This window comes from Aspergillus glaucus (genome assembly GCF_001890805.1).
Source record: "Aspergillus glaucus CBS 516.65 unplaced genomic scaffold ASPGLscaffold_2, whole genome shotgun sequence".
NCBI classification, from domain to species: domain Eukaryota; kingdom Fungi; phylum Ascomycota; class Eurotiomycetes; order Eurotiales; family Aspergillaceae; genus Aspergillus; species Aspergillus glaucus.
The window spans coordinates 460,130-485,388 of NW_019170454.1; the positions used below are offsets into that span (position 1 = coordinate 460,130).

The 25,259-nt window shown below is 50.3% G+C and overlaps 10 protein-coding genes across 10 annotated transcripts; 6 read left to right on the plus strand and 4 right to left on the minus strand.

The window, feature by feature from the left end:
• The first annotated feature begins 360 nt into the window (after nt 1-360).
• Nucleotides 361-4,372, plus strand: ASPGLDRAFT_41952 (Na+/H+ antiporter Nha1). The gene has a single exon (XM_022545519.1). The coding sequence runs from the start codon at nt 788-790 to the stop codon at nt 4,019-4,021; it is 3,234 nt and encodes a 1,077-aa protein (XP_022405062.1). The 5' UTR covers nt 361-787; the 3' UTR covers nt 4,022-4,372.
• Nucleotides 4,373-5,676: 1,304 nt separating this feature from the next.
• On the plus strand, nt 5,677-7,657 carry ASPGLDRAFT_31538 (uncharacterized protein; the record flags this gene model as incomplete). The annotated part of the gene is made up of 3 exons (XM_022544068.1): nt 5,677-5,730; nt 6,736-7,170; nt 7,226-7,657. The coding sequence occupies 3 exons, from the start codon at nt 5,677-5,679 to the stop codon at nt 7,655-7,657; spliced, it is 921 nt and encodes a 306-aa protein (XP_022405063.1).
• A 47-nt stretch (nt 7,658-7,704) lies between these two features.
• On the minus strand, nt 7,705-8,705 carry ASPGLDRAFT_63285 (uncharacterized protein; the record flags this gene model as incomplete). The annotated part of the gene is made up of 4 exons (XM_022548637.1): nt 7,705-7,736; nt 7,790-7,924; nt 7,975-8,317; nt 8,394-8,705. 4 exons carry the CDS (start codon nt 8,703-8,705, stop codon nt 7,705-7,707), a joined length of 822 nt encoding a protein of 273 aa, XP_022405064.1.
• Nucleotides 8,706-9,120: 415 nt separating this feature from the next.
• On the minus strand, nt 9,121-10,721 carry ASPGLDRAFT_702065 (Mpv17/PMP22 family protein). The gene is made up of 4 exons (XM_022549459.1): nt 10,333-10,721; nt 9,999-10,274; nt 9,676-9,942; nt 9,121-9,622 (listed from the first exon to the last, which is right to left on the minus strand). The coding sequence occupies exons 1-4, from the start codon at nt 10,486-10,488 to the stop codon at nt 9,536-9,538; spliced, it is 786 nt and encodes a 261-aa protein (XP_022405065.1). The 5' UTR covers nt 10,489-10,721; the 3' UTR covers nt 9,121-9,535.
• Nucleotides 10,722-11,405: 684 nt separating this feature from the next.
• On the plus strand, nt 11,406-13,630 carry ASPGLDRAFT_41956 (uncharacterized protein). Its single transcript, XM_022545520.1, has one exon. It carries the CDS (start codon nt 11,647-11,649, stop codon nt 13,597-13,599), a length of 1,953 nt encoding a protein of 650 aa, XP_022405066.1. The 5' UTR covers nt 11,406-11,646; the 3' UTR covers nt 13,600-13,630.
• A 218-nt stretch (nt 13,631-13,848) lies between these two features.
• Nucleotides 13,849-15,070, plus strand: ASPGLDRAFT_63287 (uncharacterized protein; the record flags this gene model as incomplete). The annotated part of the gene is made up of 3 exons (XM_022548638.1): nt 13,849-13,855; nt 14,119-14,269; nt 14,320-15,070. 3 exons carry the CDS (start codon nt 13,849-13,851, stop codon nt 15,068-15,070), a joined length of 909 nt encoding a protein of 302 aa, XP_022405067.1.
• Nucleotides 15,071-15,155: 85 nt separating this feature from the next.
• ASPGLDRAFT_31543 (gamma-glutamylcyclotransferase family protein) lies at nt 15,156-15,842 on the minus strand (the record flags this gene model as incomplete). The annotated part of the gene is made up of 1 exon (XM_022544069.1): nt 15,156-15,842. The coding sequence occupies one exon, from the start codon at nt 15,840-15,842 to the stop codon at nt 15,156-15,158; it is 687 nt and encodes a 228-aa protein (XP_022405068.1).
• A 769-nt stretch (nt 15,843-16,611) lies between these two features.
• cdc48 (AAA family ATPase CDC48) lies at nt 16,612-19,339 on the plus strand (the record flags this gene model as incomplete). The annotated part of the gene is made up of 5 exons (XM_022539789.1): nt 16,612-16,661; nt 16,724-16,751; nt 16,813-16,865; nt 16,931-17,180; nt 17,264-19,339. The coding sequence occupies 5 exons, from the start codon at nt 16,612-16,614 to the stop codon at nt 19,337-19,339; spliced, it is 2,457 nt and encodes an 818-aa protein (XP_022405069.1).
• Nucleotides 19,340-19,463: 124 nt separating this feature from the next.
• On the minus strand, nt 19,464-20,652 carry ASPGLDRAFT_41964 (uncharacterized protein). Its single transcript, XM_022545521.1, has one exon. The coding sequence runs from the start codon at nt 20,423-20,425 to the stop codon at nt 19,721-19,723; it is 705 nt and encodes a 234-aa protein (XP_022405070.1). The 5' UTR covers nt 20,426-20,652; the 3' UTR covers nt 19,464-19,720.
• Nucleotides 20,653-22,055: 1,403 nt separating this feature from the next.
• Nucleotides 22,056-23,573, plus strand: ASPGLDRAFT_31546 (adaptor protein STE50; the record flags this gene model as incomplete). Its single annotated transcript, XM_022544070.1, has 3 exons — nt 22,056-22,305; nt 22,368-22,529; nt 22,591-23,573. 3 exons carry the CDS (start codon nt 22,056-22,058, stop codon nt 23,571-23,573), a joined length of 1,395 nt encoding a protein of 464 aa, XP_022405071.1.
• Nucleotides 23,574-25,259: the final 1,686 nt, after the last annotated feature.

Below are 25,259 nucleotides of genomic sequence, written 5' to 3' on the forward strand. Positions count from 1 at the left end.
GGCCAGTGATCAATAGTGTCTCTAGTCTCGGCACTAGTCCAAATCGAGCAGATAAATTACGGTACGGTAATTGTTCCACAATAGGCACCTGGAATCGATCCGCTCGCCAAGCCCGTGCGTGATTGGCTCCGCGACCGCCCTTTGGAGCCCGCCGAGAAGTCCTCTGCCTTGGTTCTGTTTCCGTCGTCATTTTCGCCCGCGACTGGCTTCCTCCACTTTTTCTTTTTCTTCCTCTTCCACCCTTGTCCTTCTCCGTTTCTTTTTCTTTTCCCCCTTCTTCTTCTTCTTCTTTTCTTTTCTTGTCATCCGCTGGGCGAGGCTTAACTATTCTTGTCTGCTTACTTATTGCTGTCCTCCTCTCCTTCCCTACCCCCCCCCCCGGGTTGCCATCTTCGGACCTGCCAGATTACCTCACCAGGTTTATCGATCTATCTATCCAAACTACCCATTTCGGAAATCTTCTCGACGTCCTCTGCGTCTTCATTTCCTCCACGTTTCGTCCCTGCCTCGCATCCTGCTGTGCGATTTCGATCTGACCTGATAACCTCTGTCCCTTGCAGCTACCACGAGGTTACCGCCTTTGCTTGTCCGTTTTGTGGCACTCGCTCTATTTCCGCCGTCAACAAACCCCCTCTATGCCGAGCTACAGCGCGTTTCGGGACACGCCGCGGAAATCGATCGTTTCTGTGTCCGCCCATATCGGGATATCTACCTCGTCGGACTACGGGAGATCTTAGATTCGCATACAACGAACGAACGAGTGGAAATAAGATAGGAAGGGGGCAATATGGCGTGGGATCATTTGGATATCGATAAGCCGCATTTGGCTTATATGATCCTGGGTGGTTTCACCGGCCTGTTTATGTTATGCTCGCTTTTCGTCAAGGAGAAGCTCTATATTGGTGAGGCGACGGTGGCCACCCTGTGTGGTATCATCTTCGGGCCTCATGCTGCCAATCTATTTAATCCCCTCGAATGGGGTAATGTCGATAAAATCACCCTCGAATGTTCGCGCATTGTCCTGGTCGTACAATGTTTTGCCGTCGGTGTCGAATTGCCCAAGGCCTACATGGAGCGCCACTGGAAGTCCGTCTTTTTGCTTTTGGTCCCTGTCATGACTTGGGGTTGGTTGGTTACCAGTCTGTTTATTTGGTGGATGGTGCCGCCGCTCGATTGGCTTGAGAGTTTGCTTTGCGCCGCCTGCGTCACGGCCACTGATCCTGTCTTGGCCTCGTCCGTCGTCGGTAAGGGTAAATTCGCCAAGCGGGTTCCCAAGCATTTGCGTGACTTGTTATCTGCCGAGTCCGGCTGTAACGATGGTATGGCCTTTCCGTTCATCTACTTGTCTTTCTACCTTCTACGCTATCGCCCGGACTCGGACAAGGTCGCGCTGGAATGGTTCTGCACCACCATTCTGTACGAGTGTATCGCGGGCGCTATCTTCGGTTTCCTCATCGGTTACTTTGCGCGTCAATCGATCAAGTGGGCCGAGCGCAAGGGGTTGATCGATCGTGAGAGTTTCCTGGTGTTCTACTTCGTTTTGGCGGTGTTCTGCGCTGGTTCTGGTAGTTTACTGGGTATGGACGATCTCCTGATCGGTTTCGCTGCCGGTGTTGGTTTCAGTAATGATGGATGGTTCACGGAGAAGACCGAGGAGTCCCACGTCTCCAACGTTATTGATCTTTTGCTGAACTTGGCCTTCTTTGTTTACTTTGGCTCTGTCATCCCTTGGGAGGACTACAACGCCCCCGACCTTGGCCTCACGCCTTGGCGACTCGTCGTGATTGCGCTTCTGGTCATTTTCTTCCGTCGCATACCGATCATGCTGGCCTTGAAACCGGTAATACCGGACGTCAAAACATGGCGTGAGGCCCTTTTCGCCGGCCACTTCGGTCCCATTGGTGTCGGTGCCGTTTTCGCTTGTATCCTGGCCCGTGCCGAATTGGAAACCGATAGTACGCAGCCGCTGCCTGCTAGCGACCTGTCCAGAATAGGTGAACTCGAGCATCCCGAGTGGGACTCTATTATCAAGCTTATTTGGCCCATCACGACCTTCATTATCATCTCGTCAATTCTGGTTCACGGATCGTCCATCGCCGTGTTCACTTTGGGCAAGCGTATCAACACCATGACGATTACCCTGTCGTATACCCAGGCCAACGAGGAAGGGCCGTCCTGGATGAACCGTCTGCCGCGTGTGCAGTCGTTGGCCAAGGGTTCTATGTCTTTCCGGAAGCCCGAAGAGATGGATGAGTCGTCTAGTGATCAGTATCCTCCGGGTACATTGCCGCCAATTGGTGTTCCGGGTAACTTTTTGCGTCGTGTGCGCGAGGACGACAAGGACAACGAGTCCCCTGGTCCCAAGCCCACTCGGAGACGTAGAAGACGCCACCGCGACTCTAGTGTCGGCGGTCCGATTAGCCAGTCTGCCATCGCCCCTCAACGACGATCTGATCAAGAAGAAGAAGACAAAGAAGAGATGGAAGAACGTGACAGGATTGAACGTGAAGGTTCTCCGCCATCTCGTGAGCGCGATCGCTTTGGCCGTGAACCCGCTATGGAAGTGTATCTCGAAGGCTCTAAGATGATCATGGAAGACGAAGAAGGCAACGTTCTCAGAACGGAGGATGTCAGCCACATGTCTCACGAGGAGCAAGCGAGTCACATCGAGCAGGAACGGCAGAAGCTGGAGCAAGATTTGTCCGGGAAGGTTTCCAAGTCTAAAGAGCAGCAGCACGCCAAGACTGAAGGCGAAGAAGTTCAACACGCGGTTGGCGAGAAGACTGGTCACCCGTTACGGAAGGCTCGTCAGACTCTGGGACGATGGGTTGGTCTAGGCAAGGGCCGTACCCAGGAGCCTGAACCACCTGTCGAAGAGGAAGAGGACGAAGCCGTCGTTGAGGCCAAGAAGAAGGAGAAGAAGGCTGCTGATGAGAAGAAGAAGAAAGAGAAGGGTCGCTCTGCGCACGCATACCAGTTCGGTAATACCATTATTGTCGAAGATGAGGAAGGTGAAGTCATCAAGAAGTACTCTATTCCATCTGCGACAGCCGATGAACCCGACGCTCCCAAGCCTGTCCGTCGTGGATTGACACGCATGGGCACCTGGTTCGGCAAGGAAGACCAGAAACCCGAGTCATCCAAGAATGTGCAGGAGAACAAAAAGGCCAAGGATGACGATTGGCTTGCAGACGATGGTCTCCGTTTCACTGTGAACGACGCTGTCGAGGACAAGGGTATCAGCCACAAGGGCCGCCGCATGAACAAACACGAGTTCATCAAGCAGATTCAGAACCTGGGTCCCAGGGATCGTCACGATATGGTCAAGGAATCTGACGCTCCGGAACAGGTCCAGGATATGGCCGAGGATCAGTTGCATGCTTCGAACCGCCGTGAAAGCCGGAGATCGCAGACCTTCGAGGCCCAAGCCCAAGACATGAAGAAGGCTCAGGAAACTGCTGCTCAGAATAAGGACGATGATGAAGAGTCTGTTGGCACCAGCGATATGGAAGACGAATCGTCTGACGCAGAAGTTCCTGGTGATAACGTAGCCGCTTCGCTTGCACGCTTCACCCGCGGCAGCTCAGCTCAAGAACGGCGCAGCCAACTTGGCGGAGAACAACCCTCTTCTCGCCCTCGCACCCGCCGCGACTCCGAAGACGACGGAACTGAACGTATCCCGCCTTCTCAACTCCGTGAAGCAGCCGGTTTCCCTCTCTCGCCTCGCTCCAAGCCCACCGCAGCAGACGTAGACGACACGGGTGAAACACCCGCCGAACGTCGTCGTCGTCTCGCAGCTCTGGGTGAAATCAAGGACGACTCTGACTCTGACTCCGTCGCTGTCGATGAAGACGATGCATCGGACAGCGAGGAGAATGGTGAGCGCAAGATCCAGTTTGCGGACGGAACTAAGAATGGCTCTGAGAGTGGCAATGGTGGATCGACTTCGAATGGAGAGAGTTCGAGACATCGCCCCACGATTTCTTGGGGTGGTGAGAAAGGTCGAGGGGAGCAGAGTTGATTTCTTGAAGAAAATTAATCTGGATGGAAATAAGACGGGATGAGTTGGCTCTGACGGACTTGCGGTGTGTTGCTTGCCTGCTCAAGCAGCATAGATGCATGCACCTAATGCTGTCTTCTCTACCCTGTCTGGCCAGTCATCCTTGGCTCTCATTGATTAATGAAGGTGAGATGAGATGCGATGAGAAGAGACTTATGCTTGCTCGCTTATACATAATACCAATCCTCCTGCTTAATGTACTTATTTACATGCCCTTTTTTTTTGGTTGACTTTTACTTTGCTATGCTATCGAGTCAGTCAGCTGTCTTGCATGTGTTTCAATAGGCTTGCTTACTTTACTATTGTTGTTGCTTTTTTTTCTTTCTTATTTTATATTTCTTTCTTCGTGTCTCTTTACCTTCGTGTATGTAACTTAGGCTCGATTTTAATTCTTAGACTATGAATTGCGTATTCACTGCTATACTTTATACTTCAAGCTTTAGAGTTTTCGTAGTGAATATATATAGGTCCTCCATTTCATCTCACATAGCATCGATATAGCATATGGTATATGGCATACTGCAACTGTAACTGTAACTGTAACTGCAACTGCAACCAAGACAAATATATTGGTCTACTCAACGGTCTACATAGACCAGGCCCTAATATCTCCTACATCTCTTGAATCAACAGCACAACCGAAAGAGTGCTTCTCTCCAGCTGAAAGCCTCCCCCATTCTGCCCAACCAAACAAAAACGGTTTGACAGATCTCGACCGTTTGCAAACATACGAACGGCTCACATCGACCTATCTACAGTCCGCTGATAGACAAATTGACATGGTCATCAAGCAAAAAGGTCCCTGGATCAATCCCTCATCTCACCTAACGAGGCATTCTGTTTCGCTCCGGACAAGATGTTGGGGCGTTGGGGAGGTTCTGAGAGAATATGCGGGTTGAAAACCGGTCCGTTTTTTGGTCCAGGGACAAGGTATCCGGCCTTGATAGTTTGACCTGTTTTATGGTTTTGCTGTTGTGATGACTTGGTCTTAAAAATTGCGAGAGAGCTTAAGAGTGTACCAAGGGTATCACTGATGGGTCCTCCTTGTGAGACAAGTCCTTGCAGGAAAGACAGTTACATTGGAACCAGATGTCTTGACTAAACCACCATGCTATAGGAATTTGCTGCCATGGAAAAAGAGCGAGGGTTCAAAAACCTCTATTCGTCTCAACAGACTGGCTACATTCCCAGGGCCGGCTGGTATGGGATACCATCCATTATAACCCCAAGGAATCAATCACTGATAAAAAGGCACAAAGTCAACCTTTGCAAGATCCTCCATGGGGACAAGTTCGATAATCCTGACAGTGGCGGCCGCGTTCGGTTTGCACAAGCAAACAAAATAAAACCATGCATAACTTAAAGAGTCCCCTCTGCAGCTTGACGATTTTGAGCTAGAGTCAGTGGTGGTATGGGTGAAGTGGTTGGGATGTTTTTTGTGATTGGGAAGATATAAAGGGACGCGTATATGGATGATCGAACCACTTATATCCGAGGGACACCAACGTCGGGCAAGACCACGATGGCATTATTCTGGGGTGGGATCCTCACTGACATGTGTGGACTTGAGAAGACACTTCCTGCTTTCTCCCTCATCCATTCCACTATAACAGGATATGGCTATGGAGATTGAAAAAGCCGAAGTGACAGAGGTTGAAAAGGCAGCAGAGGTTAGAAATGATGTAAACAAGAGTGATTACGATTTGGGTGAAGTTAAATGCCTCTCTCTTGTCTGAGGCCGGATACTTTGAGTTTCGTCCCCAGGGTCAGAGGTATGGGGATATGAACACCCAATACCATCCAAAGACGTTCTTTTTCTCCCAAAGGAACGTCGCGCTAGAGTCGTTTCGGGAAATATTTGCCATCGCCACCAATCCCCTAATGTTCACACCACCCTCCATGGCTAGTGTTGCAGTGCGACGGCTTGACGAATACTGGGCATCGACTGCAATTGCCCGATACCGCCTCTCTAGAGCCGGTTGTGCTTCCTGGGTTCTATATGGAGAACTCCGGGCATTTTATCCCAAGGGACTAATAGGAAATGGTCTGGCAGACCTCGAATGTTTACAGGCGTACGAGACAATCTCATTTGCACACCAAATCTGACCAGAAACAATTGGCATCATCGTCAAATGGCCAGGAACTTGCTGGAGGTTCGGTTGAAGATGAAAATAGCATGCGAATGAAGAACTTTGTGACTTGTTTGAATGTATTGTCAAGTCACGCATATTTGGCCTTGGGGGGTTCGACCTGTTAGGGTTTTGTCCCAAGTATCTGTATCCGCGACAATGGAGAACAGGAAAAATCACTGATGAGTCCCGCGTTACGAGTCTTATATGCGGAGAAATCAGGGAAACAACATAGTTCCAGAAGGCTAATGGTTTGCTAGAGACTTCATCTTATATAGAATCATAGTAACCAGTGTGCTATGCATCAGTTCCTAACATAAGTTTATTGAAGCTTGTCATAAACTCATGATATACATCCAGCAAAAGTAGGTCATGTGAGAAACCCGATATAGAAAGTAGTCCAACTTAAGTCCCCACCTACAACTACAACCTTTCTCCAACTACAATACCATTAAACACAACAAACATGCCCCGTCCAAAACAAAAAACCAAAGCAAGCCCACTTCACCCACCCCGTCCGATCAATCCAAACTAATCCGATAACAGTCCCAAGACCTCGCCCGCATCCGCAACAATCAGCAACGATGCCGGCAGCGCAGGCGCGACTATGTAACCGAGCTGGAACAGAGAATTGCGGAGTATGAAGATAGTTTTGAGCGGAAAGTTGCGATGTTGCAGGCGAGTATTGATGAGTTGAGAAGGGAGAATGAGAGGTTGAGGGGGTTGGTGGGGGATGGCGGTGCCAGTGGCGAGGGGAGGGGAGCGAAGGAGGGGATTGGTAGTTCGAATACTACTGTTGTTACTGCTACTGCTGCTGGGATTGGGGCTAAGGATGAGACTAATGTCGCTATTCCTGATAAGAGTTCTCGATTAATACCCGTGGGCGATGTAGGTTCGAGCCTTGATGGTCCTGTGGGAGGTACATGTACAGGGACAGAGTCTCCGGCTGGTCCGGAACCAACGCTTTTGCAATCATCCAAGGTAAGCTTACTATTATTTGGCTATGTAACTTGACTTGTATACTTACTATCTATAGTCTTTGCCCGACTTTATCGGAAATCAACTTGATGGCTTAGATATGTCGCAACTTCCTTTCCAATGGAACACAAGCATTCCACCTTCGCCATCTAGTGTGCTCCGCAGTATCTCTACAGATCTCGCAACTCCAAGCCTAAACGACTATCTCCCAAATACGCTCGGAGAATCAACCTACTGCACCCAACCAGACTGGCTCCAATGGCTCTCTACTACTCCTACCGACATAGAACCCACCAACACCGTCCAAGAAACAGATACAACGCTTTGCACCGCCGCCTTTGGACTCGTCATGCGATGCAACAAGCAAAATGCGAGTATCGGGGAGATAGAGGCAAAATTACGTTGCGGGTATAGGAGTGCTGTGTTTCAATGGGAGGGGTGTAGGGTTGAGAATCGGGTTTTGCTAGCTGTGCTTTCTGAGATAGCATAGTTTGTCTCTGTATCTTGGCTATGTACAATGCAAAGCGTGTTTAAGCATTAAGGCTTAATGGCGTAAATCTGGAAAGACCCTGAAACGCTATGTTAGCAAGCTTCTCAACGGCCTGGTATACACAAGACTTACCAGCCCACTCATTAAAATCAATTTTCGAAGAATCAACCTCCGTACTAGTCGAGCAACCACTCGACCCACAGCAAGAACTCGGCTCTAGCGTCTTGTAAACGTTCAGATCGGATTTCGCATCCACAATCAACACATCTATCACCGTCAGCACTCTCCCAACACCAACCAAATCCACGCAAACAAACCTTTGAATCCGGCTTCACTCAACCACCCCTCATACTCCCCCACCAAACTCGCCCCCGCAACACACCCCACATACAACGCCATATCCCCACTAATACTCTCCGGCAACGGCTTCCTAGCCAGGATATCGCTAACAGCGACGCGTCCGCCAGATTTCAATAGCCGGAAGATCTCGCGGAAGACAGATGGTTTGTCGGTTGTAGGGACGAGGTTGATCACGCAGTTGCTGATTATGCAGTCGATTGTGGAGTCGGGGAGGGGGATCGATGTGATTCTGGATTCGAGAAAGGTGGTGTTGGGCAGGTTTGCTTTTTGGGCGTTTGTTGTTGCTAGATCGATCATGTCCTGCATACACATTTCTTTAATATCGGTACTAAGTGGTACAGAGTACAGTATGCGATAAAGGGGAGGGGGCACGTACTCTAGTCATATCAACCCCAATCGCCCTCCCCTTCCCACCCACCTTCTTCGCAGCAAGAAACACATCAATCCCAGCACCACTACCTAAATCAAGAACAGTCTCGCCTTCTTTGACATTCGCTAGTCCAACTGGGTTTCCGCAGCTTAGGCCTAGGTTCGTTTTGTCGGGGAGAGAGGCGAGGTCGTCTGCGGTGTAGCCGAAGGATTTGGCGACGTTTTCTTCTTTGATCTGGGCTTGTTGTTGTGTTGAAGAGGTGTTGCGTTTGGCGATTTCGCCGTAGTGCGATTGGACGAGGTTGTAGGTGTCTGTCATGTTTGCGGTTGTGAGTGTGTAATAGTAGTCCTGTTGTGATAAAGTGTCGTTACTTTGAGGGGTAGAGGAGACTGGCACTTTATATCATATCCCGCTGGTACCGGGGAATTTCCTGCTACACTACAAGCAAGCAACGTAATTGGCAGATACCAATAACTGGTATGTCACCACTTAGGGCAAATGGAAAGTGGTATGTCACCATATACCGTGCATAGTAATGCACTGACATGACCATAATCAGTCAGCATTAATTCTTATCTAAGACGATGAGCTGTTCCAGAAGATGTGGTTGGTGTCGTAGCGGTAAACGATGCTGAGCTGTTCCTGCAGCATGTGTTGTCATGTGACGTTTTATATCAACTCGCTGCCAATGAGGATAGCTGTCAGGAGGGGCTGGATGGAATGACAGTCAACATGTACTGGGAAGAGGGGGTGTTGTACGAGTTGCGTGATGTGTCACAATTGAGGGACGGCGATAGAGTACAGTAATGAATATGGCTATCTAACGAAGACAGAAAGGCATACTCTTGACATGTATACCAAGTAACAGATTAGCATTGAGCATTATATCACAGTAACCAAGCATCCAGTATTCCGCGGTAAATCTAGAATACCAGCCCGAGGTCTATAAATCAAAACAAACAAAATAGGCCATTCATCGTAAAAGGGGTAATAACAAGGCGGATCATATCCTCGTCGTGAGAGCGGACGTAGTAATTAAGGATAGATCATGTAGATAACCAAGATATGTTCTTCCTGAGATTGGCTTGCGATCGTAGTTGAAAAGGAGAATCCACATGCTAGTCGTCTGGAATCATCGTATGTACATTTTAACGGTAATCGCGGTCGCTCCGGTCGTATTCACTGCCAGGACCACGGCGTCCGTCATACTCGCTGCCACCGCGGCGTTCGTGGCGCTATTCAATTAGCACTGATATTTCCAAGGATTTCAAAGGGGAATGGAACATACCTTTCTCAACGCTTCGAGACGCTTCTTCTTGGTGTGGGTGTTGACGTAGGTACCGATAACAAAGCCAACCAGGTTGAAGAAGGGCACCCAGGCGTGCTCGGGAAGGAACTTCTGCGCAAAGGCAAGGGCCAGCGGCGAGGTGATCCAGCTAACCTTCATGACGGGCATGAAACCAGCGCGCACGGTAGCGCGGACCTGGTGGACGTTACGCGCACCGGCGATGTAACCCATGGACGCGAGGTAGACGACGTTTTGGATGGGAGCGACCTGCGGTCTCATTAGCCTTTACTCAAGGAGTATATATGATATGGAATGTGACGCACGATTAGATTGCTAAAGATGATCTGCAAGATCTTAGCCTTCAGGCTGGTACGACCGGCGAAGAGTTTCTGGAGAATGCCGACGAGGAAGTGTCCCAGCGGAGCCGAAACGAACATGCCGTAGAGCGACATCTTGGGCACCCGATGACTGAAGTAGTGGCCGTGTTTGCTGACATCTTGCGCGATCCAGGACGCGAGGAATTCTTGCAGGGCCGAAAGGACACCGGAAGTGAGCATCTTGGTACGGAGGGGGTTCGATTGGAGTTGACGCAGGTAGAGCTATCAAAAATAATATATTAGCAAGTCTTCTTTTCTTTTTCCCTCTGAAAGGACATACTGCAAGATAGCCAATCTGTGTCGGACCGCCAGTCAGGCGCTCACCAACTAGGTGCGCCAACTCCTTGGTCTCCTGGCGCACCGACTGATCCTGGAGCGAGTCCTGGATCTTCTCCTGGACGGCCTCCTGGATCGTATCTTGCAGCTTGACGGACATGGTGCTGGTTCAGAGGTGTGGTGGTTGGGGGTTCGCGTGCGATAACGGAGCTGGTCAGGTCGTCGCGACGACAACACGAGGGCGGACAAGTCAGAGACAGCAGTGTTGGTGAGAAATCAAATGTAATTATGGAGAAACAGTGGGGTTGGTATATAAAAAAGGTAGTATTAAGAATATTCTGTAGCAAAGGGGAGAAGGAGAAGAGAGAGAGAGAGCACGGTTGTTTATTTGTTTCAGCCGACGAACGACGGAGGAGGCTGGGAAAAGGCAATTGGCCTGCCGAGGTCAGCCACTATTTATATACTAACTCCTTCCCCAGACCCACGATGCACGTAAGGAAGTACTTTATAGTATATCAGTACTGCGATTATGCAGAGAAGCTGTTAAAAAAGAAGAAAAGAAGATATAACAGCATTAGTCGGTGAGAGCAGCTGTTTAGCAATCTTCCGTAGTTATACTAGTGTTTCTAGTGTATCGGCCATTGAGTCGGCAGATGCGTTCGGGATCTCCGGGGTAAGGTACGAGGTACATTGGGGTTATGCAATGGAAAAGCTGGATCTGGAGCTAGATTCTGGTTTATAATGGGCCATAATGAGGGGATTCTGATGCTGAACCGAGGTTCGGTGGTGGAGGCGATTTGTATAGTCGGGATACGGAGCACTCCGAGCAGATATATATCGGGCTGGCTGAGACCAGGATAGAGAAAATAATAAAATAAACATAAAATAAACGTGAAGCAGTCAGCAATTGCTATCAGATCGTTAAGATCATATGTTGTAATATACTACAGAGTATCACTAAGAAGTTGCTAGTTATAGGAAAGCAGCCATACTCCAAGTACTGTTATGTAGAGTTATCAACATCCCATTGCTAGACTATGCTACTATTATTTGAACTGTTGCTTATATTCAATAAATGCTTTGTTGTATTCTTTTTAAATTGACAAGGTCTACTAAGCTAAAGCATTGTGCAAACAAATGAACCTCTCTTTCACCCTCCCCCAAAATATCTATACAACTACACTTCTCTTCACTGTCGTGTCGCCGAGAACCCACAACCAGGCAGCTTTCAAATCTTCTTCTTTCTTCTTATCCAAAATGCATTTTCCCTCTCATCTCTGTCTAATCCTAATTCCTATCCTCATGCCTCAACAGCACCATGGCCCAGAGACGCTACTCCAACCCTGTCAGGTACTACAGTGTGCCTCCTACCGCGATCGCACCAGAACCTAACACCCTAATGACCACTGTCACAATGCCCGAACACTCGCCGACCTTTCCTACAATCACGTCGCCCAGACCATCTCCCCCTAAGCAGCCCCAGCGGACATTCATCCTCAACCACCCGCCTCTAGGCGAAACGGAACGGAAGTGCCCACACAATGATTTAACACCAATCGAGGGCGTATCAGAAATATTCCGCTGCGACGAGTGCTGGCAGAAGCCTGAGTTGGGTTGGCTCTGGACCTGCACGCAGGATGTTGTGGGAGAAGATGGACTGATTGATCCGAAGAAGTGCGCGCTTCTAGAACGGAAGGCGTACATGTCTGTTTTGAGTGGTGTGCACGAGGACGATAATGTGAAGATTATGATTAAGCAGAGACTGGCTCTTTTGAGTAGGGAGGAGTTTCATTCGCCTCAGAACGTGGAACAGGGCCAAGCCCAGGACCAAAGGCCTAAGGATGAAGCGTCCATACCGGAACGACAGAAACATGTTCGACAGAAAAGTCAACGCGTGCGATTTGCAGAGGAGAATTCGTACAGATCACCGTCTCCTCCGGTATACCGCGACAAAGAGGAGGATAAGAGTGTGGAAGTGTATCGCAATACCGTCCCAGAGCAGCAAAGCGTTGCGTCGGATGAAGATAACCATGCTGAATACATAGCTTGGTTGAACATGATCACGAATATGAGAAACGAGACGAGTTTTGGACAGCTCAGGCCTGGAGTCAACACCTCGCAACATTCTGCGAACACTGTCCAAGGCGTTCACGCGCAACAGCAGCAAGCTTCCGGCAACACTCAGGTACAGGCCAACGAATCCCAATCGCAAGCTATCGATCGCTCGTATATCACGCGTCTTCGCCGGGAGATGCACAGTTTGGATTACCACGCAGCCATCGCGGACATGCATAAGACATCTCGGGTTTCCCCACAACAGCTTAGGGCCCGCCACCAGCCTGAAGTCTCACGCTCCAAGTCCTTCCGTTCGCATTTTCAACGCTCTCACCAGGGATCACAGAGACGTGATGATGAAAACCAGATCGCCACGCCTGTACCTGTACGTCCGGCATCTCACGACTACAGCAGACAGTACCAAAGTCCCAACCATCACACTGGACGCCATGAGCAGCAACTCAGCACTCATTATCATGGTATCCAAAGTCCGCCTGAAATGTTTCGGGGCAGGGCTTTAAGTCGCTCACACAGCCATCCTGCGCGAGAACAGCCGGGCCACAACACCCGCAAGGTCCCGTTCGTGTTGAAGATCCACGATCCTGAGGAGAACCAGAACTCCACCGTGCAGGTCGCCGCACGCGCCATTGGATACATCCCGAAAGAACGTCTTTCTCCTGAATACCATAGTCCTCCGCCTGCAGCGCCTGAGCAGCCTTCTTACAGGACTACCAAGCCTCTTCCTCCTCCGCCGCCGCCGCCGCCGCCCCGTCGGCCCAGGTTTCTGTTTCCTTGCGGTTATAAGATCTGCTCGACATGTCGGGGCGTGAGGATAAATGAGATACTGCCGGCGACAAGGTACAATCCCGAGGAAGAACTTGCGCGGCCATCGGCAATCGTTTACGATTCGACTCAGCAGTCCGGTATCCCGGAGCAACTTATATTCTTCCGCCCTGATTTCGAAGACCCGAGCAGCGACCCGACGGCGAAAGACGGCATTCTCATGCGAGATGCGCAATACTTTCTAGCACGAGACAACGATCCCGAACTTCGGGGTCTAATCGCGAGTCACATTGTCAATCTGGGACCTAGTCCTGCGCCCGCGGATGAGAACCTGGCTTCTCACATGGAACATCTGGCAGTCGAATCATTGAGCGGGGGAAGCGACAACTCGACGGATGAGAGTGTGGATGCGGTTGGACAGAAATTCATCTAGTTATGGGGATGTTTCGGCGCGGTGGTTTGATGCATGTGAAGATCACTGTTCGTGATTATCAGTTTTGGACAGACAATAATGAACGAAATATGAACATCTTTGACGATATTGACGATGTACGAGTATTGGAAATGATTATAGTCTGTTTTATGTATTATTAGCTTCAAATAGGAAAGCAAAAAAAGTTATCAATGCCAACCTCAACGGCCGTATCCCATTAGCCGTGGGATCAAGCAATTCTACTGCACCATGGCCCGTAGAAATCATTGACCCCCTCATATTGGGGGGGGGGCATGCCATTTTTCACTCTTATATACTCCATTTTGTTGCAATAAAACCACGACAGTGAAGATGATCCCACGCTCTCATTTCGCCGTGTATATTAACCAGCGGGTTCCGCCCTTCCGACTTCCGAGCCTCGGTCTCTGACTGAACGGCTATCAATTATCGCCGATAAATAGGACTTTCTACTCCGGACATCTACCAGACACGCATACACACACAACTACGCCATGGCAGACAACGAGAAACCCCCTGTCGAGCCGACTGAGCAGGTTGAGCAGGCTGAGCAGCAGCCCGATGACAGCGACAAGGCAAGCCCCGCGCCTTCGCAGTGCCAGGTGCCGACAACGCTCCAGGCGACGGATCGTCTCGTTGGACGAATTGATCGGTATGCGCCTACCTCCTGTATTTTTTAAACATAGCAAGCTAAGAAAACAGATTGATATCCACCGCCGCCGGCGAAGAACGAGCCTTCGCAGCAATCAGCTACCTCTCCCACGCCCTACACCACTTCCTCGGCTCTGCGCCAGGAATCGCAATCCAAACCCGCCTAGGCCTCCTCGCGCGTCTGCGAAACCTCACAGAAAAGGCCCCTACCACAACACCAACACCAACACCCACACCCTCATCCTCCCGCCTCCTCGCGCTCTCCTCCCTCTGCTCCGAAACCCGCTACACACTGCGCCTCTTCGGTCTCGTCCCGCTGTGGACCTGGGGCTCGCAAACCCTCAAATCACCCCCCTCAGACCGCCTCATCTACTCCCTTACCCTTCTCCAAGTCATCGCAAACGTCCTCTACCAGTCCCTCGAGAACGTCGGCTACCTGGCCTCCAAGAACATCGTCTCGAAGCGCTTCGTGGACCGCTGGGGCGGGGTCGATAAGTTCTATCTGTGGAGCACGCGCGCGTGGTTCGGGCATATCGTGCTGCAGTTCGTGATGTTGTGGAGACAGCATGTGCTGAGGAAGGCCAAGGCGGCGCTGATGTCGGAGGAGAAGAAGGAGGAGGTGTTGGCGGGGGAGGTTAGGGCGTGGAAGAAGAGTCTTGTGAATAATTTGTTTTGGGCGCCGTTGGCGCTGCATTGGAGTTTTGAGAGGGGGATTGGGGTTCCGGGGAGTGTGACTGGGGCTGGGGGGTTTATGGCAGGTGCTTGGGGGTTTTGGGATCTTTGGGGGTCGACTTTGAGTTGATTGTATATACGTTTCTTAGGTTGTTGTGCTATGTTAATGGGTATTTAGATGGTTGTATTTTATCAAGTATGTAATAAGGGTATGTTTAGAGAAACCACTCGCCGTGATCCTCTTCTATGCATTCCAGCGTCTCAACCTGCCCCGTATAAGACCTAGGCCGTCGTTTGACCGACGGACTCCGCGGTAACACCCCCTCAACACCCATACCTTTACACTGAGACCGCGCAATATGCTCATAAAACGAACCTACCAAAAAATCATCCAACGGCCACGCCACACCCCCAATAGGAACCAACCCCTCCATCGCCCTCTCATCCGCCCAACAAAAAGCCCCCGCCTCCACAGCCCGCACGCTACACAACCCCCCCTCATCCGTCACCCGCTGCTGAATATCCACCTGCACACTAACCAACTTCATCAACCCAGCCTCGAGCTCATAAATCGCATTCCTCTGCTGCTCGTTCAATCCAAAGATAAGCAGTCCTTCAACGGCGGCTTGCGGGTCTGGCGATGGCGCGATCACGGGTGTTCCGGGGTTGGAGAAGCGGTAGAGTTGGTAGCCGAAGAGCGTGGCTTGGGTCATGTTGCAGGTGATGGGAGTTGTTTGGGGCATGTCGGTGAAGTATTTTAGGACGGTGGGGAGCATTAGGGTGTCGTAGACGAAGCGGGGGGAGGTGCCGGGTTGGGTTAGGAGGGTGGTTGTTTGGTCTTCTGTGAGGATGTTGTTTAGTGCTTGGGTGTAGTCTGATGGGTACCATGGTTTGTAGTCCATCCTGCGACCTGGATATTCTAGTTTTGAAATGAGTTCATAAGTAAAGATAGAGGCCTGTATGTGTAGACCAGAGCAATGGTGAGAATGAACCTGCAACAAGGCTCTCTTAAATCAGAAACAGAGGCTTGTTGCCTTATGCCTTTCCTGATAACTCAGTAAAGACGCCATCCTTTCAGGCAAGACATCCTGGAGGCTCAAAGCAGAGGCATGCTGGTCATAGCAGGCATTCACAGCACAGGCAGTCTTTACTCGCATAGGCGGATCCTACGCCGCAAAGCGCAGCATAACATAACAGCCACTCAACCTGTGATGCCTGGAAGCCCACTTGGCAATCTTGACAATCCGTAGATCGTAGATCATATTTTTTTCCCTTGTATGATGTCTCTCTTCACTCTCCTACCCCTGGTAGAGAACAAGATGAATCATATATTAATACGACCGGCTTCCATGGGCTTCTCCGCCAGCGGGCGGTGGCCAGAGACCCGCTGATTAAGTCATCCGGGCCCAGCAAGCGTATCGTCACTGACCATCTCTTAACGGACAGCTCCAACTTCCAACCTCACCACCTTCTTTCCTCTCACACACTTACTCATTATCCTCTCCCCTTCCATCAACGATATCTGGTTCAACTGGACCATCTCTAATCTTCATTTTTTGCTTTTCTGTCTGCATTTCTTGTTCGTTATTCTAGCTGGATCCGCCAGCGTCGTCACAGGTACCTTCTGAGTCTACGTTGCTTTAAGAGCTTGTCAGAGCACCGCCATCCAAGATGACTTCGGAGCCGGATTACACTCACGACAAGAAGAGAGTCAACTTGACGTACGTTTGAGCCGCTTCTCTGACAGAAACCCATAGACGCATATTTGCTAACTGTTTGCCAGTGACCCTTCGGGCGCCGAGCACAGAGAGGTAACCAAAAAGCGACACTTCGAAAGAGAATAGCCACAAGATTCTAACACCATGACCACAGGACGATACCTCGACAGCGATCCTCAAAAAGAAGAAGAAGCCCAATTCGTTGCTGTATGTTCATTCATTTCTCACCGTTGGAAATGGCGCCATGGCTAATCAGAACCCCGCTCTCACAGCGTCACCGATGCCGTCAACGATGATAACTCCGTTATTGCTCTCTCCAACAACACTATGGACACTCTCCAGCTCTTCCGCGGTGACACGGTCTTGGTTAAGGGTAAGATGCGGAAAGACACCGTTCTTATCGTGTTGGCAGACGACGACCTCGATGACGGCAGCGTTCGCATCAACCGTGTCGTGAGACATAACCTCCGTGTTAAGCACGGCGATATCGTCACGGTTCACCCGTGCCCCGACATTAAATATGTACGTCTTCTTTTGTTTGGTTCGAAACGTGCACCGAGAGAGTGATTGCTGACATTTTTTTTTTTTTTTTTTTTTGTGGTTAGGCCAAACGTGTTGCCGTTCTTCCCATTGCAGACACCGTCGAGGGTCTGACCGGTTCTCTTTTCGATGTCTACCTTGCCCCATACTTCCGTGAGGCCTACCGGCCAGTGAAACAGGGAGACCTGTTCACAGTACGTGGTGGTATGAGACAAGTCGAGTTTAAGGTCGTCGAGGTGGATCCCCCAGAGCATGGAATTGTCGCTCAAGATACCGTCATCCACTGCGAGGGTGAGCCAATTCAGCGTGAAGATGAAGAGGGCAACCTCAACGAAGTTGGTTACGACGACATTGGTGGCTGCCGGAAACAGATGGCTCAGATCCGTGAGTTGGTCGAGCTGCCTCTTCGCCATCCTCTCCTGTTCAAGTCTATCGGTATTAAGCCCCCGCGTGGTATCCTCATGTACGGTCCTCCTGGTACCGGTAAGACTTTGATGGCTCGTGCAGTTGCCAACGAGACCGGTGCTTTCTTCTTCCTGATCAACGGTCCCGAGATCATGTCCAAGATGGCTGGTGAATCGGAGTCGAATCTGCGCAAGGCCTTCGAAGAGGCCGAGAAGAACTCTCCCGCCATTATCTTCATTGATGAGATTGACTCTATCGCCCCCAAGCGTGAGAAGACCAACGGAGAGGTCGAGCGCCGTGTCGTTTCTCAGCTTCTGACCCTGATGGACGGTATGAAGGCTCGCTCCAACGTGGTCGTTATGGCTGCCACCAACCGCCCCAACTCTATTGACCCCGCTCTCCGTCGTTTCGGCCGTTTCGACCGTGAGGTTGACATTGGTATCCCCGACCCCACTGGTCGTCTGGAGATCATGTCGATCCACACCAAGAACATGAAGCTTGGCGAGGATGTCGACTTGGAGACCATTGCCGCCGAGACTCACGGTTACGTCGGTTCCGACTTGGCTTCGCTGTGCTCTGAAGCCGCCATGCAACAGATCCGTGAGAAGATGGACTTGATCGACCTCGATGAGGACACAATCGACGCCGAGGTTCTCGACTCCCTTGGTGTCACCATGGAGAACTTCCGCTACGCTCTCGGTGTCTCCAACCCCTCGGCTCTCCGCGAGGTTGCCGTGGTCGAGGTTCCCAACGTCCGCTGGGAGGACATTGGTGGTCTCGAGGAAGTCAAGCGCGAGCTCGTCGAAAGCGTCCAGTACCCTGTGGACCACCCCGAAAAGTTCCACAAGTTCGGTCTTTCGCCTTCTCGTGGTGTGCTGTTCTACGGTCCCCCGGGTACTGGTAAGACCATGCTTGCCAAGGCTGTTGCCAACGAGTGTGCTGCCAACTTCATCTCTGTCAAGGGTCCTGAGCTGCTGAGTATGTGGTTCGGTGAGTCTGAGAGCAACATCCGTGACATCTTCGACAAGGCTCGTGCTGCGGCACCTTGTGTTGTCTTCCTGGATGAGTTGGACTCGATTGCCAAGTCGCGTGGTGGTTCCGTCGGTGATGCTGGTGGTGCATCTGACCGTGTTGTCAACCAGCTCCTGACCGAGATGGACGGTATGACATCGAAGAAGAACGTCTTCGTTATCGGTGCTACCAACCGTCCCGAGCAGCTTGATGCTGCCCTGGTCCGTCCCGGTCGTCTGGACACTCTTGTCTACGTTCCTCTTCCCGACCAGGCTTCTCGTGAGAGCATCATCCGGGCTCAGCTTCGGAAAACCCCTGTCGCACCCGATGTCGACATTGACTTCATTGCCAGCAAGACTCACGGATTCTCTGGTGCTGACATTGGCTTCGTCACCCAGCGTGCTGTCAAGCTTGCTATCAAGGAGTCGATCGCTATTGATATTGAGCGCACGAAGCAACGCGAGGCTGCTGGCGAGGATGTCAACATGGACGAAGAAGAAGAGGCTGAGGACCCTGTGCCAGAGCTTACCCGGGCCCACTTCGAGGAGGCCATGAAGTCTGCACGTAAGTCCGTCAGCGACGTGGAGATCCGCCGGTACGAGGCGTTTGCCCAGAGCATGAAGAACTCTGGTGGCAGCAGCTTCTTCCGCTTCCCATCTGCCGGAGAAGTTGGGGAGAATGAGACATTTGGGGAAGCCGGCAATGACGACAGCCTCTACGATTAATTGGGTCTTGGTAGTTTGATTTAGTTATTTTCATGTTTCCTTACGTTAGTTAGATCTACGTACTATGAATTGTGGACGTTAAATATTTTATGTGATCGAGTACATCTTACGCTCTAATAGCAATGTGACAACAAGTTTTTCGATGCCTTTGATATGAGTAGTAGTATTGCTACCAGTGCAGCGGATGATGGTATCTATCGAGAAAAGAGAAGTGAATGCGCCAAAGTCCTCCCAACTCCAGAATGAATACAGAAAATGAACTCCCCGATCTGGCCCCCGACCTATCCAAAACGCCTGATGACGGTCTCACCCCATGCATGCTTCATAGACAAGAACTCCCTCAATGTAATGCATATACAACCCCATCTCACGTAACCGCAATCACTTGACATTCTTCCCTGGGTTGGGTTTCTTCCCCGTCTTCTTAACGGGACTGGCATCACTGTTCTTGCCCTTGCCCGACGAATCGCCCGAGTCCTCCCTATCCAGCCTCTTCCCAGACGCCCCAGCAAGACTCCCCTTCCCAGTATCAAGCGTATCATCCAGCGCCGACCCATCCTCCCAAACCACCGCATCCTTTAACACCTCCTTAACCATGCGCACGCCATGCTCAACAACGACTGCGGGAATGCGCACATCCACGTTCTCCAAATACGCCTCAGCATCAGCACTAAGCCCCATCCCATTCCCCCCATTGCTAGTATTCCCATTCGCATTCCCCCTCCCATTACTCCCACCCCCATTCTGAGCACTCCCATTCCGACCCGCCCCATTCGAACCCGAAGTCGAAAGATCAAACGCCGGATGCGCCCGACACTCCGCAGACGCAATCACCGCGTCCACAACCTCGTCGAAGCGCTCGCATCGTCCAGCGCGGAGGAGTTCGAGCGAGAGCGTGCGGATTTTCTCGGTCCAGCCCATGCGCTGCAGATAGCAGAGGAGGTTTGTGTGAATGTCGTCGAGGGCAGAGGTGGAGGCGAGGTGGGCGAGGAGGTCGGTTTCGAGGGAGTCGGAGGGGGTGGTTGTTGTTGTTGTTGTTGAAGTGGAGGGGTTTGGGTTTGGGGGGGCTGGGGAGGAGGAGGGCATTTTGTCGGTGGGTTTGGGTTTGGAGGGAGTATTGTGTACAAGTAGAGGGGGTTGGAAGTTGGTGTGGTTGTACTTCGTACTGGTGAAGGTAAGGAGGGGTGAGTGAGGGTGAGGTTGGAGGTTGCGGAGAGATCTGATCGGTTCGTTGCCGGTGCGAGGGCCGGGTTTGGGGTTGGGGTTTTGCTAGGAGTTTTATGAGGGCGAGGGCTATTGAGCTTGTTATTATTGTTATTATAACTAATTCTATTGCTTTGAAATGATTCTGTTAGTTGCAGTTGTGGTGGTAGAATACGCCTTGTACGTAGTATACGAAATGACGCAGAGGACGGCCATAACGATCACAATTATACCTCATCAGTCCTATTCATAGATCCGATTGTCATTCTGATATTGTCTAATCAATATTCAATCTCTCCGTGGAGTATATCCTGTATGTACATCAGCCGATTCAGGGGAAAAAAACCCACTGACAATGTATCCGCCACAGCAAATGGTCCGACACTATTGAATTCTGACAGCAAGCTAGGACTCGTTCTCCAGTGTGTTTGTATTGCTGGTTGACGGATTATCTGTCAAGCAGCGCCAAACTAGCAGTTAATATTTCCCTTAGCCCCGAGACGTGCCCGAGTCTATACAGCCCCATATGCCGGAATAGGAATACGGAGTACGCATTGCCAGATTATGTATAACAAATACTTGTGGACTGGATGATCTCCTGAACGGAAAACGAACCTAATACGAACATGTTGGCGAGGACAAATGGAATGCAGTAGAATTGCTGATGTTTGGCAAAGCATTAATATTGGGGGGAAGTGTACTCTGTAGATAGGCCAGGACTCGGCGGCTATGCTGTTCTTTTTTTATTCTCAGGTTTTTCTACTCCGTATAAAACAAAACAAATAGAATATGCCTCTTGTCTTTTGAATTTCTCCTTCTCTTTCTTTTCTCATTGCCTCTCGAGTCACGTGCAGCGATCTCAACTTCCCAACTGGGACAGTCGCAACCTCAACTTACCTCACCACTTCCCCTTCTCACACACACTCTCTCACTCTCCTTTCGCTCGCCAACCTCGTTCATTAGTTTTGGCGCTTCCTCTGCATCGTCTGCGTCTGTCGTCATTCTTTACTTTGGGTCATCGCTCCACCCTGCTCTGCCAGCGCAGTATTAGATACATCATCTCGCGCCTCTCGCCAGTTCCCCGCCTTCTGCTCTCTCTCCTCCGCGTCCCTCGCAGACCAGCCTCGGTTTCTTGAGATTCTCTAGGTGTCGCTATAAACTCCTTTTTGGACTTCCTTCCTGGCAACACTCCTCCCCGTACTCCGTGCTACCTTCGACTCCGGAACGAACCATTACCCCTCCGTGACTCCGTCCATGCGGCCGTGTCGTGACCTCCATTGCAAATCGACCTGAATACTGCGTCTCCGCCGTATATCTGGCTCCCTTTGTTTGCCCGTCTACGACATCGTATTCTCGACCGAGTCGCCCTCCGCGGTTAGCCTCTGCTGGTCCCGGCCATAGCGCCAACTTGCTCGTTTCTTTTTCTGCGTCCGCTCCGACCACCTACTTACCTCCACGAACCGTTCTCTTGATAACTTTACTCCGGAAGCAAATCGCCATGAACCCTGCCACGATGTCCCTCCAAGCCACCGTCTACCACGACTCCGATGCGGATGATGAGTTCACTCATCCCGCAACAGACTCCGAAGCCGATCACTCAGACTCCGAAGCGCTCTCCGAAGAACATACCCCGACGTCATTTGCCAACAAACTCTCAGACGATGTTCGTGCGCCAGATACAATCATTATAGAATGGACTGCAGAGGAATGCGCCAGGTTTCTGGCTGCTCTGGGCCTTCGTCAATACTGCGATACGTTTCTAGGTGAGTTGGTTGCGTCGTCACTGTAGGCAGTGGAGATGTCGCTAATCTGTCCTTGTGGTTAGAAAATGAAATCGTCGGCGAGGCGCTTATTGCTCTTAAACACGATGAATTAAAGGAAATGGGAATCGCTAGTGTGGGACACCGGTTGACAATACTGAAAAGTGTATATGAAACCAAGGTCAAGCAAGACGTTCCGCTCGATCCTGATCACTACATCCCTCTATGTACGTGGCTTACACCTTAACCGAATGAGGTTTCAGAGTATTGACAAATGGAATTTAATAGCCGCCGACCAAAGCCTCAATGAAAATGCTACCCAAGAAGATATCGCCCGTCTAATCCAATCCATCCGGTTACGCGACGAGAAGATCGTTTCGGTAGAATCGGATTTGCGCCGCGTGGCCGAGGAATACCGCCGATTACGGGAAGATCTGCTGCCAGTGTTCAAAATGGCCAAGGACCGATCGCAACCACTCCCGCCTGGCGGAATGGATAACCACCACCATGACAGCCAACCGCTGGCTTCGCCTGGATTCTCGTTCGAACGACCAGGAACAGGCATATCGCGAACCTTTTCCAAGAGAGTTTACACGGGAGGCACGACACCGAAGAACAATTCTCCAACGCATATTCCACCCTCCATCCTCGAAGGACGAGCCTACGATAGTTCTGCCTTGGATCCATCCAGCGCAGCCGCAACCCATTTGACGATGAACGGCCAATTATCTCCCGGTATCCCATCTCCAACCTCCCCCGGGGCCCATTACAGCACTCTTGCCTCGCGAGCATACAAACCCAATGGTCGTAGCGGCCTCGATCATCCTGAAGATACACCAATCCCGCCACCGTCCCGGTCTGAGCGATTGAATCCAACCCCGGTCTCCTCCCGCGATACTCCCTCGCGATCTGAATCGCGATCTGGCCACGATCCGCCCAGCGTCGAAATATTCAAATCGTTCCGCGTTTCCATGGACGATCCTTGCCACAAGGTTTTACCAGCGGCCCTCAAAAAATATAACATTCAAGCCGATTGGAGACAATATGCGCTTTATATCGTGTACGGTGATCAGGAACGCTGTCTAGGACTGGAAGAACGGCCTCTTATTCTCTTCAAACAACTTGAAAAGGAAGGACGAAAACCGATGTTCATGCTGCGGAAACAGTTAAATCCTATCGACAACACTGTCGTCCCTGGAGGGTCAGCGCCCAATAGCGCTGGATTCGAGGGCAAACAAGCCCAAATTAATCTACCTGGTGGTGTTTTGTGAGCTATACTCTCTAACCCAAGATACCCTTCTCGCCTCTTTTCCTTTTTACATCATTTTCTTTTCTTTCCGTTTCCTCTCTTACGGGTTATTTGGAATATCCATTTCTAATGACCGAACATTATATATATGCGGTGTTGGGTGTTGTATTGGATCTATCTATCGGTTTTGGACAGGGACCCAAAAAGAATCTAGCGGTGCATTATTGGTTTTAGCTTTTCTTCATTCTCCTTTCTTGTCATTTCTTCATTCTACCTTTCTCATTCTGTCTATCCCGTATATTTACTTGGGGACTTGTTATTGTTCATTTTATTTTTATTTCCTCGCCCATAATGGATGATGTGTATGGATTTGTCTTTTCTTGGTCTTTATGCACTGGCCCATTCTTGTCTATATTAATCGCCTTTTGGTTTGATATAATGTGAAATCTCGATTATAGCTCGATCAGTGCTTGAGGGCAGATCGAGTGCTATCTATGATGTTTGGTTCCATGATTTTTAGTAGTCATAATAATAGTCGCAATCTCTGATTCCCGTCAATTCTTGGGAAGTATTGTGTAGGCGCCAAAGGGTTTGTGATTGAGCGGACGCAAGTCAACCCTAAAAAATCCTCTAAACCAGCGTCACGGCAATTGGAACAACAGTTTCGAGGTTAAGTAGTTGGTCCCACAAGACAGACCGGGTCTTTGAGGGGTTCGTCGCTATCTTTCTCATAGTCATTGAAAGTGTAGGGGACATCATTCAATGTGATCAAAGCATTCTTGGGAAAACGGCCTTCATTGAAAGTGCGTATCCAAGCGAATGCGGTCGGTTTGGTGAGCTGCGCCATCTGAGAAAACTGCGCCTAGGAAACGAGATGAGTACCGAGCCTGAATAGATAAGTTATAAGTTTACTCAGTTACTCGAATAATTGCGGATGTGATGATATCGTTGTACTGCCGCTCGACCAAGACTTCATGGTTGTGTGAATCCTGTGAAGACACTCCTGCAGCATTGCGTATTACCGGGATGACTTTGCAGATGCTTTCACCAATTGCGCTTTTATATCGTTGACCACCGGGTGAGGTGTCTCGTGGAAGGATTCGTTTCAAATCCATTTCGCCAAAGAAAACATAGCTTAAACAGACGTGCCGCCATCTAGTGAGGGACATCCTACATTTCGTGTAGTAATCTGGTCATCGACCCAAGGGACGGAAATGATTCGGCAAGTTATCAGTCTCCCACTTGGCGCCGTGGTGGGTTGTGTGTGCAGAAAGTCTCGAACTAGTCAGAATGTTCTTTGTGTATGTGATTGTGGTTATTCTTGGTACATTTTGATCCAGAAGGCGGCAACACAGCCGCTCCCAATACTAGCCAGCAAGAGCCGAATGACCTGTAGAATTCATCTTGGTATTGGGATTTCAATAGCTGTGCTTTATCTCCGACTGTGATCTTTTTGCCCTCGCTGCACAGTTTTAGGTTTCTCACGGAGAAGCGTTTTGTGGCTGCCCCGTATAAATGGTAGATAGATTATATAGGGCTCGTCCATCTTCTTTCATACATCACGTAGGGTGACATCAAGTATGTACTCGATATCAACCCACTGTGATAAGGGCAGGTCACAAAGCGCATTTAAAGATCGAGAACATCTGAACGTAAACGCCCTGTTTCTCAGGGCACTTGTCAAAGTTCCAGCCCATATTGTAAGATT